Source organism: Balaenoptera borealis, assembly GCF_965194805.1.
Source record: "Balaenoptera borealis genome assembly, chromosome: 19".
Classification (NCBI taxonomy): Eukaryota; Metazoa; Chordata; class Mammalia; order Artiodactyla; family Balaenopteridae; genus Balaenoptera; species Balaenoptera borealis.
The window spans coordinates 59,413,154-59,427,270 of NC_138878.1; the positions used below are offsets into that span (position 1 = coordinate 59,413,154).

General features: G+C 54.9%; 2 protein-coding genes across 3 annotated transcripts in view; one reads left to right on the plus strand and one right to left on the minus strand.

The window, feature by feature from the left end:
- MARK4 (microtubule affinity regulating kinase 4) overlaps positions 1-5,200 on the plus strand; it is a 32,501-nt gene extending 27,301 nt beyond the window's left edge. The window contains exon 17 of one of the 2 annotated variants that reach the window (XM_082369716.1): positions 395-5,200. In XM_082369716.1, the coding sequence (XP_082225842.1) occupies positions 395-731 (337 nt within the window). In that variant the 3' untranslated portion in view covers positions 732-5,200. The remainder of the gene's footprint in view (positions 1-394) is intronic. The other variant, XM_082369717.1, reaches the window with a different exon arrangement.
- Positions 4,746-13,939, minus strand: CKM (creatine kinase, M-type). Its single transcript, XM_082369731.1, has 8 exons — positions 13,790-13,939; positions 11,521-11,731; positions 10,470-10,624; positions 9,835-9,967; positions 7,482-7,653; positions 6,411-6,534; positions 5,805-5,994; positions 4,746-5,283 (listed from the first exon to the last, which is right to left on the minus strand). The coding sequence occupies exons 2-8, from the start codon at positions 11,711-11,713 to the stop codon at positions 5,105-5,107; spliced, it is 1,146 nt and encodes a 381-aa protein (XP_082225857.1). The 5' UTR covers positions 11,714-11,731; positions 13,790-13,939; the 3' UTR covers positions 4,746-5,104.
- Between the last annotated feature and the right edge of the window lie 178 nt (positions 13,940-14,117).

Sequence of the window (14,117 nt, forward strand, 5' to 3'; positions counted from 1 at the left end):
GAGCCTCCCCGGCAGTTCCAACAGTCCCAGGACAGAATCTCATTGGCTGGAAATGGGTCACATGTCCATCCCTAAACCAATGCCTGGGACCAGAAGGGTGGAGTATTCTGATTGGTCAGACTTAGTGGTATGCTCATCTTTGAACCAATCACTGATTGGTTGCATGCTCTCATTGACCGGAAGTGAGTCATGTGTTCACCCTTGTGTTCATGCCCCACCTAAACCAGAAAGACTAGATCTGCAGTGCTTCTCAAGGGGAACACTCTTGGTATTTTAGGCGAGACATTTCTTTGTTAGGCAGGGAGTCTGTCCTTGGAGTCTGTCCCAAAGTGGGAACAGTGGGTTACCTTCTTCTTCTCCCCCATCTTTAACCCCTAATATCTTCCCACCTCAGTTGCCATCTACCTTGGGATCAAACGGAAACCGCCCCCCGGCTGCTCCGATTCCCCTGGAGTGTGAAGCTGACCAGCTCGCGCCCGCCCGAGGCCCTGATGGCAGCTCTGCGCCAGGCCACGGCGGCCGCCCGCTGCCGCTGCCGCCAGCCCCAGCCGTTCCTGCTGGCCTGCCTGCACGGGGGTGCGGGCGGGCCCGAGCCCCTGTCCCACTTTGAAGTGGAGGTCTGCCAGCTGCCCCGGCCGGGCCTGCGAGGAGTTCTCTTCCGCCGCGTGGCGGGCACTGCCCTGGCCTTCCGCACCCTCGTCACCCGCATCTCCAATGACCTCGAGCTCTGAGCCGTCACGGCCCTGGATCCCCTCCTCTTTTCCTCTCCTACTTCGCTTCGGCAGGAGAGAAAGGGGATCAAGGAGGGGATTCTCCCTTTGTCATCACTTCAGTTTCCCTGAAATCGATCTGGGGGCAGAGACTGTCCCCTCTGCTGTTCTCTGGGGCCGCTGGGCAGGAGAGAAGAGCAAAGGGGCTTAGCAGGGAAAGCTGGCACATTCCTGGAGCCTCCAGCTTGTCCTGTCCCCCCTCACCCTGCCTCGGGGCACCTGAGGAAACTTTGGGGGCAGGGCGGGGGCAGAAAGGGAAACAGGAAACTTCCATTCCCCCCCAACAGCTCAAGAATTAGGCCTTGGGCAGGGGCAAGAAGAGTTGCTGAGCCTAAAGGCTGGAGAACTGGGGTGGGTGGGGTCGGGAGTGGGGGTCAGAGAGGCAGATTCCTTCCCCTCCCCATCCCCTCCTGCTCGAACCCCCCCTTCCTGCCCCAGGCTGGCGCGGGGCACTTTGTACAAATCCTTGTAAATACCCCCGGACCCTCCCCTCTGCAGAGGTCTCCCGAGGAGCTGCCGCTCTCACCTCCGGTTTTTAAGTTATTACAGCCCCACCCTCCTCCTGTCAGCCCCTCACCTGCAGCCTGTTGCCCAATAAACTTAGGAAGTCCCCCCTCCCCCACGCTGACCCTGGGGTCTTCCTTCCTTGCCCTCACCTGCAAGTGAGATGAAGAGGAGGTGTGTGACTGGGCCAGTGGTTTCTCCTTTCTGAGCCTCGGTTTTCTCATCTGCAGAATGGGAGTAGTGGGGGTGTGAGGGTCAAGGATGATTGTGGAAGAGGGCAGGACAGGACTCGGCCTCATCCACGAGGCCCCAGTTCCTATATCGGACCCCCGTTCATCCATTCACATACCCACCCACATGTTATACTGGACTCTAAGCCACTTCTTACTCCAGCAGTACATTTATTCAATAAACAGTCATTGACCGGTGCCTACTCCATGCCAGGCCCAGTGTGGACACGGAGACACAGGGAGCCCCTGTCTATTGTGGGGGGGTTCTGATAGACACTAGAGAAACCATTGCTTTGGGGGCCACAGAAGAGAAAGTGAGGGGGTTTGGGGAAGGCACTCCGGAGGAACTGGTGCCGGAGTTGGGCTTTGAAGGATGAGTAGGAGTTGACCAGGTATTCGGTATGCCCTGGGCACAAGCCTGGAAGTGGAAGTGCATGGTATAGCTCAGAGAACTGTGGGTAATTTCAGGGTGGCTGCTGTGTTGGGGGTGGGTGGAGAATTGGCAAGAGAAATGCTGTATTAGGACTCATAATCCATCTACACTTAAGCAAAAAGGTATTTGCTCATTTCATAGGCCAGGGGTGCCTGACTTCAGGTACATCTGGATCTAGGCAGCAGGCCAGCTCACCTCTGCTTTTTTCAGTGTGAGTTTCATTCTAGTAGTTTCATCCAGTAGGCACTCCCTGATGGCAATGATGATGCCAGCAGTTCCAAGCTTTCATCCTTCCAGCTTAGTTGCTGCAGCAGAAAGTCTGCTGAGCTTAAGTCATGTGATCGTCCCTGGACCAGTCGCTGTGACTCTGGAGTGGCCTGTGCCTACAACTGGACTTAGAAGGGGCTCCCCAAAGGAAAGTCAAGGTGTCAGGAGCAGGAGAAGGGAAGTGGAAGCATGATAGACTTAAGCAGTAGAGGGCTGTCCAGTGCAGGAGGGCGGGGCTGCTTCACCCAGGGCCTTGTGGGCCAAAGTGAGCAGGCTGGGCTTTCATCCGAGGGCACTGGGGAGCCGTGGAGGGTTGCATGCAGGGAAGAGGCTTAGTCAAACTGCCTCAGTTGCCCATTTAGAGCATAGTAGGGTCAACTGTTGTATTCTTCACGGAGCTGACAGGAAAGTCAAATGAGAAATGAAGGGTGGTAAAGATTAAAGAGTGGCCAGTGTTGAAAAATTCAGGGTCTGGGGCAGAGCCAAACTCCTGTCATGAGTGAGGCCAGAATAGGACTCTGCTGAAAGAGAAGTGTTTACAGTTGAGAGGGTAGAAAAATGAGGTGTGTGTCGGGGGAACCAACCCTGTCACGAAACCTCAATCCCGGAGGGCTTCCTTTGTGCCCAGCCCTGTGCTGGGGACACAGTGGTGACCAAAACAGCCCCAGCCCTGCCCTCGTGGGGCTCACGGTCCAGTGGAGGAGACAGCCGTGTCCTCAGTGATCCAGAGTGGGCAGGGCTGGTATGGGGGAGTCCAGAGCCCGCAGGAGTGCAAAGGGGGAAACTGCCCTAGCCAGGGAGGGCTTCCTGGGAGGAACAGCTTGGCTGTGATGGAGAGAACGATGAGCAGCTAACCAGACATGGCGGGGTGTGGGTCACGTGTTCTAGGCAGAGGGAACAGCGTGTACAATGGCTGGGAAGCCAGAGAGCGGTACAGGTCCTTCAGCAAATGACACATGACTTGAGTGAGTATAGAGTCACTGTGAGAGATGAGGCTGGAGATGCTGGCAGGGCCTTGAAGGTTGCGGAGAGGCACCTGGGCTTTGTACCAAGGGTACTGGGGCGCCATGGCAAGGTTGTGAGTAAGAGAGAGGCAGGGGCTGGTTTGTGCTGTGAATGGAGGGAAGGAATCAGGTCAGAAGAGTAGCGAGGAGGTCAGGACCGGACAGAAGGTGAGGAGAGAAGGGGTGGACTTCAGCCTTATGAGGCAAAATGGGCGGGACAGGCATGGTAGCTGACAAGTGCCTGGACTCTGGATTCGGCTGCCTCAGACCTTACTGGCTGGAGTGTGTGTGGTCTGTGTGGCCTCAGGGGTGGAGCTGGGACTAGTGATGGGATCTTCATTTGGGGACAGTATTGTAAAGGGCATCCCCATGTCTAACAGGCCCTGCGTGCTTTGACCTTTGGGGTCTCTTCTAACCTTTCTGTTTTGGTAATCTCTCTGGGAACTCTGACATCCCCGGGCCTCAGTTTCCCCTCTGGAAAATGGAGAGAGTTCTTGATCTCTAAGGGCCTTTTACCTATGTGACAAGGTTTGAAAAAGTGCCTCCTCCAGGTCCCTGGGGGCTCTGTCTTCTTAACTCTGCCTCACCTTTTCTTCTGAGGCCTTTGTCTCTTTAGGGGCCCACGTGCTATGCCCTAGCAAATGGAGGCCTCAGCCTATTGGGTCAAGTAGAAGTGATTGACGTGGCCAACACCCAATACATGTTCAGATGTTTCTTGACGTCTATTACCTGCTTCTCCCACACGCGACCCCAAGGCCCCTTCCTGCTCTTTCCTGGGACCAAGCTCTCCGAAAGTCCTATCTTTAAAGACTTAACAGGTATGCTCTGACCCAAGCCCCAGTCTGGAGGAGGAAACAGCTTGGGCAGACATTAAGGTGGGAATTGCAGAGTGTAAGGAACAAAAGAGTGTATAGGTGAATCATGGGAAAAGACCTAGAAGGATGAGCCTTCAGCATATGGTATGAATTTGTTTGGCCTTGAAGAATCGCACTTAATACGAGAGCGTTCTAGGCGATGTGGGGAGCCATGGCAGGTTCTCGAGCAAAGTAAGGAAAGTTGGAAAGACTGCTAGCAGCTGTAGAGGGCTGAAGTCAGATCGCACAGAAGGAGGCCAGTGAAAAGCATAATGAAGTAGACAGTGATGAGATGCATGGGAGGTCTCAAACCGGAGGCCGGGGGGCCAAATTCAAGTCTCAGACATTTTCTTTGGCCTCCGTTTCTCCCTCGCGAGGACCCTGTGTTTGAGATCTGAGCGTGAGTGATTGGGAGCCGAGGTTGGGAAGGGCCCAAGCTCGGCGGTGTGACACTGGACCATACCTCTCCGGGTCTCAGATTCCCCATAGAGCTTTGTAATGTTTGGATTAGACTCTGTACCCTAACTTTGCCTCATTTTAGAGATGAGATAAAGCATGGCTAGCCCTAGGACATGTCTAGAGACGACAAACCACTTCGAGGTCACACAGTAGCCAATTACAAAAGTCTTTCCTCCTCCTTTTCCTCCTCCCTCCCCCCCCCCCATAACTATCGCACACAACGCTAAGGCCACCATTGCTTTTATTTGTTGCTTTGAGCGGAGAAAAAGCATGAGCCCCAGGTGAGCTAGGGTGCTCTCCATTAGCCAGAGCTCCTGATGGTGGGCGGAGCTCAGGGAAAAGGAGAGGAGAGCATAAGGGAGGTTATTCATTGGCCAGAACCCAGAGAATGGAGCCCATTGGTTGGAACTCTGGTTGGAACTGGAACTCGAAGGATGGTGGCTAGAGCCCCGGGTAGACTAAACCTTTATCGGCGGGACTCCGGGATAAAGGGGCGGGGCAAAGGATGAAGGGCGGGCCTCCGGTGGGCCGGCTCCTCCCTTTGGCTGGGGCTCCAGCAGTCGGCGGCGGGCGGGCAGTGCGCCTACTTCTGGGCGGGGATCATGTTGTCGATGGATTGGCCCTTTTCCAGCTTCTTCTCCATCTCCACTATGAGCTTCACACCATCCACCACCAGCTGCACCTGTTCTACCTCCGACGAGCCCAGCCTATCGGCGTTGGACACGTCGAACACTGAGCCCACGGCGGCCGTGTCCACGCCACCTGTGGGAATAGGAGGCAGGGGCTAAGGAGCGAGCAGAGGTGCAGGAGCGGGGCCCGGGACGCAACCCCCGTGCCAACGGCGACTGCCGCACGTACTGAGTGAGTGCCTACTGTGTAAAGGTTAAGTGCACGCAGTTTCCTAAGCGTCTGTGTATTCACGGGCCCACATCTCCGGCGTTAGGTACCTCACCCCTCGACCATCCAACATGGTGGGTAACAGAGTTGAGCTCTGGAGCCGGGCTGCCTGGGGTCGAATCCTGACCATCCTCCCCTTTACAGATGGGAAAGTGAGGTCCCTAGGCGGCCAGGGACATTCACAGTGTATATTAATTATATAACCATGATGGTATATTGACTCATCTGAGATAAGGCGTGCTGATGCCTATTTGCAGAGGAAGGAACTGAAGCTCACAGAAGGGCAGCCCTTGCCGACCCCCAGAACTCGTGGGGATGCCCCACCTCCCCTTCAGCCGCCGCAAAGGGCCAGCCGCAGAAGCCACAGGAGGGGATGTGGGCCGCACCTGTGCCCCGCTTCTGCAGGCGCAGACGAGTGAGGATTTCCTCGAATTTGGGATGCTTGCTCAGGTGCTCTAGTTTCACATGCACGCCTCCACGCAGCCCGGTGCCCAGGTTTGATGGGCAGGTGAGCACGTAGCCCAGGTGCTCGGTCCACATGAAGGGGTGGCCGGCTTTCTTGAAGATCTCCTCAATCTGAGGTAGGGGGAGAGGACCTGGGATCAGCGCCGGCGGGCGCCCCCAAATACACCCACAACCCGGACAGGGTTCGGAGGGACAGGGTGTGAGAATGTCAGTAGGGGTAGGATTCCGAGGGGGCGGGTCTGGAAGACCTGGAGGCACGAGATTCTGAGGGGAGGGGCCCGACCGCACAGGTGGTGGCAGGATTCTGAGGGGGCTGGGCTTGAGGACGCCGGGAAGGCGGGTTCGTAGGGGCGGGGCTTGAACATAGGGGTGGGGCCGGTTTCTCAAAGGGCGGGGCCTTGGAAAGCGAGTGGGGCGGGTGCTGAGGGGCGTGGCTTGGGTATAGGGAGGAGCCGGGTTCCGAGGGGAGGGGCCTCGGAAAGCAGCTGTGGAGGTCACGTGGAGTCACGCGAGAGGCAGGCACCTACCTTGTGCAACCCCACGCAGAAGCGGCGGAAAACCTCCTTCATGTTGCCCCCCTTCTCCATGGAGATGACTCGGAGGTGGTCCTCCTCGTTCACCCACACCAGGAAGCTCTTGTTGTCATTGTGCCTAGGTCGGGCGCAGCAAAAGGCCGAGGAATCAGCTCCGCGGGAACCCCATTCCCCTGCGTCTTGCAAACACATACCCACCGCTAGGGGGCAGCGGGCCTGAAGGGCAAGAGGTGGGAGCACCTCAAAGTCTCAGAAGCTAACACCTGTAGACTCTAATGTCACTGGACCTGTGGAATCTCGAATCCTGGGATCAGTGACTTTTAGGGTCTTAATTCTTTGAACATTATAGACTCTTAGAATCTCAGAATCTTTGAAAAACGGAAGCCAGGAATCAGAATTGATAAATCTTCCCATCACATTGTAGCATCTCAGAAAGAGTTTTAGAACTGTAAAACTCCAGGATCTGGAAATGTTTGAAACCACTGAATCACAGAATCGGAAATTAGTGGAATCTAAAAATATTTAAAGTCTTGAAATCTTACAACCTACACTCTCCAAATCTTTTGAAACCTAGGTCCTCAAAACCTTTTAAAATCTTTGACTATCAGAATCAGGGATTCAAAGATTCATGGAAAGCCCAGCTAGCAACAACAGCTGGTAATAAAAATCATACTAATGGCCAATATGAGCACTTACTATATACCAGGCACTTTTTCCAATACTTTACATAAATTAACTCAATTAATCCTCACAAGAACCCCAAAAGCTATGAATTATCATGATCGCCATTTTATAGATGGGGAAACTGGGGCAGAGACATGTTAAATCATGTGCCAAAGGTCACACAGCTAGTAAGTGGCAGCGCTGGGATTTGAATCCAGGGAGTCTGGTTCAAGTCTTAAGTTTCAAGTTTCCCAAAATGTGACATGCAGACCACAGGGTGGGCAGGGGTGGAGGGCAAGATGATTCTGGATAATTACTGTTATGGTCTTGACTTTGGTGGAAAGTCACGGGAAGGCTGGAGGAGGCAGGGGCGAAGGGGGCCATAGGGCAGGGGGGCCTCACCAGATGCCACGGGCATCGGGCCAGTCTCGGGCCATGCCTGAAGCCAGCAGCAGCGGGGACACGGGCTTGTCAAACAGGAAGTGGTCATCGATGAGTTGCTGCTGTTCCTTCTCTGTCATGCTCTTCAGAGGATAGTATTTCCCCTTGAACTCTCCCGTCAGGCTGTTGAGGGCTGAGGGGCCGCAGGAGGGAGTGGTCAGCAGCCTGCCCCACCTCGAGTGGGGCACAGAGGCCCTGGGGACCCCACACTGCTACCCCTAACGGGCCTGGACCTTGGCCCTGTGGAGGTCCCAAAGGCGCCTAAACACTGTGTCTAAACCCAGATTCATGACCCCTCCCCAAAGCGTGCTCCTCCCCTGTCTGCCCTGGGAAAACCCACACCAAGTGCTCAAGACAAAAAACGTGGATTCTCCCCTTCCCGCCACCAAGCCTCACATCCAATTCACCTGCGAGCCGTAGTGTGCTGGTGCCTGCTCCTGCTGGCTGCCAGGACAGAGAGTCAAAGTCTCAGGAATCCGGGAGCCATCAGTGAACATTATTATATTATAGTATTTATAGTATTTGTATGTATTCATATGTATTCATAATACATAATAAATATGTATTATGTGTATAATAAATTTATATAATACATATACGTATTTTTATATATTTTATACATTATTTGTATAATATACCACATAATATAGTCTATATCATAAACTATATACTATATTATGTTGTTAAAAGTAAATTATAAAAACTTACAATTAGGGCTTCCCTGGTGGCGCAGTGGTTAGGAATCCGCCTGCCAAGGCAGGGGACAAGGGTTCGAGCCCTGGTCCGGGAAGATCCCACATGCCGCGGAGGAACTAAGCCCGTGCGCCACAACTACTGAGCCTGCGCTCTGGAGCCCGCGAGCCACAACTACGGAAGCCCGCGTGCCTAGAGCCCGTGCTCCGCAGCGGGAGAGGCCACCGCAATGAGAAGCCCGCGCACCGCAACTAGAGAAAGCACGCACGCAGCAAGGAAGAGCCAACGCAGCCAAAAATAAATAAAATTAATTAATTAATTAAAAAAAAACCTTACAATTAAATAAATTATATTTAAAACATAGGGAATAAATACTCAGAACTATCACTTTCTAATTATTTTACTACACTTACTATTTTCTATGTTCTTGAAGTTATTTTCATCTATTGTATCTGTATGGTGGAAATGCTACATAACGATGTGCTACTGCACGTTTCCTCCCATTGCCCAGCTCTGTATGATGTCACGTGATTAGCTTAAAATTGGCCACAGTAGGAGAGTTTACACCAGAGAAATTGGTAGTTGCTGGCTGCAAATCAGGGCTTGTTTTTTTGTTTGTTTGGGGTTTTTTTTGTTTTGTTTTGTTTTGTTTTGTTTTTGAGAGCCAATTGTTAAACGTTTAGCAGAACAACACTGCCTGCCAGCCCTAACAGTTCTACCTCCCAAACATACCCACTCTTTCTCCCCATTCCATTGCTACCCCTCACCCCCAACCTGGACAGCTGCAGTTGCCCCCTCTCAGCCTCTCTCCTACCTTTGCCCAGTCTGCTCCCTGCACAGCAGCCAGAGGGATCCCTATTAGTCTGAACCTGTCCCTCCTCTGCTCACCACCCTCCCATGCTTTCCTTCTCCCACAGGGTCAAAGCCATAGTCCTCGCAACAGCCCACAAGGCTCTGCACGACCTGGCCACCCACACCCCTCTGACCTCATCTCCTCCCCTCCCGCCATCAGCCACTCGGCTCCAGGCACACTGGTCTCCTTGCTATGCCTCCAACACACCTTCCCATCCCAGGGCCTTTGCACTTGCTGTTCCACCTGCCTGGAATTCTTTCCAAGCTTGGCTTCTTCTTGTCAGTCAGGTCTCAACTCCTTTCTAACGTAGCTCTCACCTGTCATTCTGTGCCACAACCCTTGTTTCTTGGCTTCATGGCATTTTGGAATTATCTTGTTCTTTTGTTGGTTTCTGTGTTTCCTCTTATCTCCCCACCAGGCTGACAGCTCTGTGAGAGCAGTGACCTTGTCCATCTTATTCATCACGGGAGCCCCAGCTCCCCACACAGAGCGAGAACAACCGTAAATGTTTGCTTAATGGATGGGTGGATGGATGAATAGATGGACGAAGGTCAGGACCCTGGCGCAATTGGGTGTCAAGTCTCGACAGCACCCCCAGGCTTCCACCAGGGGTAATGCTGCCAGCTGTCACTCACCAAGTACTCATGACTTACCAAGTTCTTTCAGTGTTTTGGAAAATGGGGGCCCAGGGGAGTCCAGAGACCTGCCCACGGAGGAGCAGAGCCACAGCTGGGGGACCCCGGCAGTGTGCGGGGTGGGAGCTCTCACCTTCCACGGCGAGCTTCTCCACGGCCCGGCGCTCACCGCGGGAGCAGTGGGGGGGCAGCGAGAAGCCCTTGATGCTGCGGCCCGTGCGGACGCGGCTGCTGAGCACGTAGTTGGGGTCCAGGTCGTCTCCACCCTAGAGAATAGGTGGGGGGGTCAGGGCAGGGCGGGCCATCCTGTGAGCCCTGCCCCCCCTGTGCCCCCTCCCCAGCGAGGTCAAGTCTCCCGCCAGGCCCTCCCAGCTCTCTCAGCCTCTCTGCTGCTTCCTTTGGCTCCTCCCTCCCCAATGGCCTCCCTCACCACCACCCCCCCTTCTCTCTCTCTCTCCATTTTTCTCTCTCCATCTCTGTGTCTCTGTTTCTCCCTCTTCTACATGTCTGTTTTGTACCTGCCTTCCTCCCTCCCTCCCTCTCTCTCTCTCTCTCCCTCCCCACCCCCACTGCCCCCAGCCCCATCTCCTTGCCTGACTTCGTGTCTCTCTGTCCCTCTCTCTTCCCATCTCCCTCTGTGTTTCTCTCCATCTCTGTTCGTCTCCCTGTCTCTCTGGGTGTCTCCCCCACCTCCTCCCTTCTCCTCCTCTTCTCCTCATCCCTCTACCCTCTCTCTCCCACCCCTCCCCTCCCCTGGGGGCAGCCGACCTTGAGGTTCTCGTGGTTGAGGTCGGTCTTGTGCTTGTCGGTGGGTTTGTAGCCCCCGTGCCGGTTCTGGATGATGGGGTCAAAGAGGTCCTTGAAAACCGTGTAGGACTCCTCGTCACCAGCCACACAGCCCACGGTCATGATGAAGGGGTGACCTGGGGGGGTCGGGGGGGGAGGTCAGAGGCGCTCGTCCCCAGCAAGAAAGGCCTGGGCTCCTGGGTCCAGTGTAGACTGTGTGTGTATGTGCGTGCGCGTGCAAGGGAGTTCACTCGACACCTCTGGGTCAGAACTGAGAAGGCTGAGGCTTGGTAAGAATGGGGAGGGAAGGCTGGGAAAGGTCAAGGTGGCATCTGGGGGGGTGGGAGGAAGGCTGCGGGCAGGACAGAGGAGAAGGAGTCTGGGGGGCCAGTTACTAAAAATATTACCATGTCAGAGTCCCCAAATCATGGAATCTTCCCCTAAAAAATTTCAGAACCTTAGACTATCAGCCCCCACAGATAATAAGAGACTTGAAAGACCCTCTTATTTCCCAAGTGGGGAAACAGAGGCCTGGAGAGAAAGGGCCTCTCCCCTCAATCACACCATGAGTTGGGGGCTAAGGCTAGAAGCTGGGCTCCTGCCCAGTTCCACTCGCCCTGGCGGGGTGTCCTTGGAGAAAGAAGCGCAGCACTCATGATACCCCCCTGTCAGAGTCTGAGCGCTCACTTTGTGCTAGGCGCCGCTCCATGTGTACTGATGCCTATGTTTTCCCAACATGGGTGCCCATTTTGCAGGTGAGGAAACTGAGGCCTGGGAGATGCATTAGCTTCCTCAGGGGAGTCTCACATTATACTCCTGCACATTTAGCGAGTGGTTTACCACGTGCCGGACCCTGTCCCAAGCACTTCACCCATCTCAACTCATCTGTTTCTCACAACAGCCCCATGGGTATGGTCCCCATTTTACAGATGGGAAAACTGAGACCCAGGGAGGTGGGATCGAGGCCTGGCAGGCAGCCTCCAGAGCCCCCTCAGCCTTCTGGTCCCTGTGATGCTCCACCAAGGAGGCTTACCTGGGTTGTCCACACCTGTCTGGATGACATCGTCCACAGTGAAACCAGATGGCGTCTCCTTGTCCCGCAGCTTCTTGTAGATCTCAGGGGTCAGTGCCTTGGCCATGTAGTTGTTGTGCTTGCTGAGGTCTGGGTATTCCTCCTCAGCCTTGAAGTTCAGCTTGTACTTGTTGTGGGTGTTACTGAACGGCATGGTGGCGGCGTGGGGGGCCTGGTGGGCAGGGGCAGAGGGGAAGATTAGCTCACATCCAGTAGAGACCAGCCAAAGAACAGAGCCAGTCTCTGGGGTCAGGCAGGCCTGAGGGTCAGTCCTGACTCCTGTGCTGTGTGACTTGGAGCCAGAGGGATCCCCTCTCTGAGCCCCTGCATCTCGACAGGATGTATCAAGAGTTTTGTGTTAGGATCTTAGCTCCACCGCATCCTGGCAGGTGACCCTAGACTAGTAACCTTGCTAGAGACTCCGTTTCTCCAGCTGGAAAATGGAGGGGGGAACCCCTCAAGCCAGAGTAGTAATCATGGCATGGGTAAGAGTGTAGGTTCTAGAATCAGACAGCCTGGCTTTGAATGCCAGCTCTGCCACTTACAACAAGCTGTGTGACCTTGGGTGAGTTGCTTAACCTCTCTGTGCCTCAAAGTACTCACCTCTAAAATGCGGGTATAATAGCATTCACCTCATGGAGGTGTTGGAAGGATGAAGTGAGTTAATTATGTAAAGCACTTGGAATAGTGCCTGGAACACAATGATCATTATTTTGCTCAGCTATTATTATTATTGTTGTTGTTATTTTAAACTGTGAGGAGCTGGTGAGAAGATGGAGGGTGTTTCTGGCAATGAGTGTGTGAGCAGAAAAGGGACATTCTCTCCATAAACGTTCTTGGGTGCTCAGTCGAGGGAAGAGGGGCAGGGTGGGAGTGATGGCTGGTTCCCTGCCCCCACCTCTGTTTGCTGACACCTCTCCTGCAGGGCACAGAACAACAGCTCAGCCTCTGAGTTTGACAGAACTGGGTTCAAATCTCATCTATGCCATTTCCGGGCTGTGTGACCCCAGGCCAGTTACTCAGCCTCTCTGAGCCTCTGTCCTCTGTGAACTGAACGTTCCCCATGGGGTTGCCGGGAGGATTCTTTGAGCTCAAGCATGTGGCCGGTTGAGCACAGGCCCCATCATGGAGTTGGGGCCTGATACCTAGAGGGGTGGCTGCTATTATTGTTATTATTACTTTTATCCACAAGACCCAGGAGAAGGGACCCCTTAGTGGTGGTGGTAGGGATGGGATACTCATTCCCAGCTCCAGGAATGGGAAGCGGGTAGGATGGTGGGAAGGAGATGGGGACCAGGGTGAGAGGAAGGCCGAGGCATCAGGCCAAGGGGGATGAAAACCCACGAAAGCCTTTGGAGTTGATGTCCAGGGTTGGGGATTTATTTTTAGAGTCTGGCAAACTCCTCCTCCCCTGCTGCCAGCCCCCACATTCCAGGGTCTCGGCTTGCACCAAGTCAGCAGGCCAGAGACAGGTGGACCAGGGTGGCCGGGAGGATATGCATTCAGGCCGTGGGGCTCAAGGGCTTTCAACCCAGAAAGCCCCCTTCAGAGCATGTCCCCACCCCCATCCCTGCTGGGGAGAGGCCAGGAGAAGGCACGGAAGCAAGGTTGGTGAGCCCAAGAGACACCAGGAATCATAGCCCCAGAGCCCCCCCCCCCACACATCACCATGGACCCCCAGATCACACCGTAAACGGACCCACACTCGCACACCTCCAAGCTCAGAGACACACCCAGGATACAGGTACTCATGCAGGAGCCACGGAAAGTTAGCCACAAGGTCACACTGTGTGGAACACCATAGGGACCCACAAGGTCACCAACGCAAAGACCCCGCAGTCCCTGCCCTCGCAGAGACCCTGACAGGTGACACACAGACACCTCCCACAGTTTATGGCACCCAGTTCTGGTGGCAAAGCATCATGAACAAGGCCTGGCCCGAAGCCCCTTGCAGGGGGTGACAGCTGGCAGCTGTCACGACTCCTTCCCATTCTGGGAACCCTCCCCAGGACCCTGTGCCGCAGAGATCACAAGTCACAGCCGGGAGTCAGGGGCTCACAGGTAGAGGGGACTCTCTGACACAAGGTCCACCTTGCCACACACTGACCCACCTGTGTGCAGGAGGACGCGGGGGAGGACACGTAAGACCCCTTCCAGAGCCAGCTCGGCCTCTGATTCCAGAGGAGGACCCCACTCTGGACCCCACCCCAAATCCCACCCCAGGCAGTACCTGGCTGGGCTGTGCTGGAAGGGGCTGTCTGTATCCCGGAGGCAACACTGACCCGAGGGAAAGGCCTGCAGCCCTGGCCTTATATAGGGGGGAACCCGAGCTGTGCTATTGGCTGGGAGGGGCTGCCCCCCAGGAGGGGGCTGGAAGGCAGCTGAGCCTCTCACCTCACCGCCCAGGCATCGTGCCCACCCTGAACCCAGGCATGCCTCACGCCCATCCCCATGGCCTTGTATGGGCCGCCCCAGGGTCTGGGCCCAGACCCCCCCAACACCCAACCAAGCTGGTCCCCTGACCAAGTGCTGAGTCGGGCTGGCGGGGACAGCTGGCC

What these genes read in the sequence shown, in the direction of transcription:
- CKM (XM_082369731.1), bottom strand. Translation starts at nt 11,713, where the DNA reads ATGCCGTTCAGTAACACCCACAACAAGTACAAGCTGAACTTCAAGGCT. An exon ending in GACAGGTGTGGACAACCCAG is followed by an intron (nt 10,625 to 11,520) that starts GTAAGCCTCCTT and finishes CGACCCCCCCAG; the next exon opens with GTCACCCCTTCATCATGACC. An exon ending in TCAACCACGAGAACCTCAAG is followed by an intron (nt 9,968 to 10,469) that starts GTCGGCTGCCCC and finishes CCTATTCTCTAG; the next exon opens with GGTGGAGACGACCTGGACCC.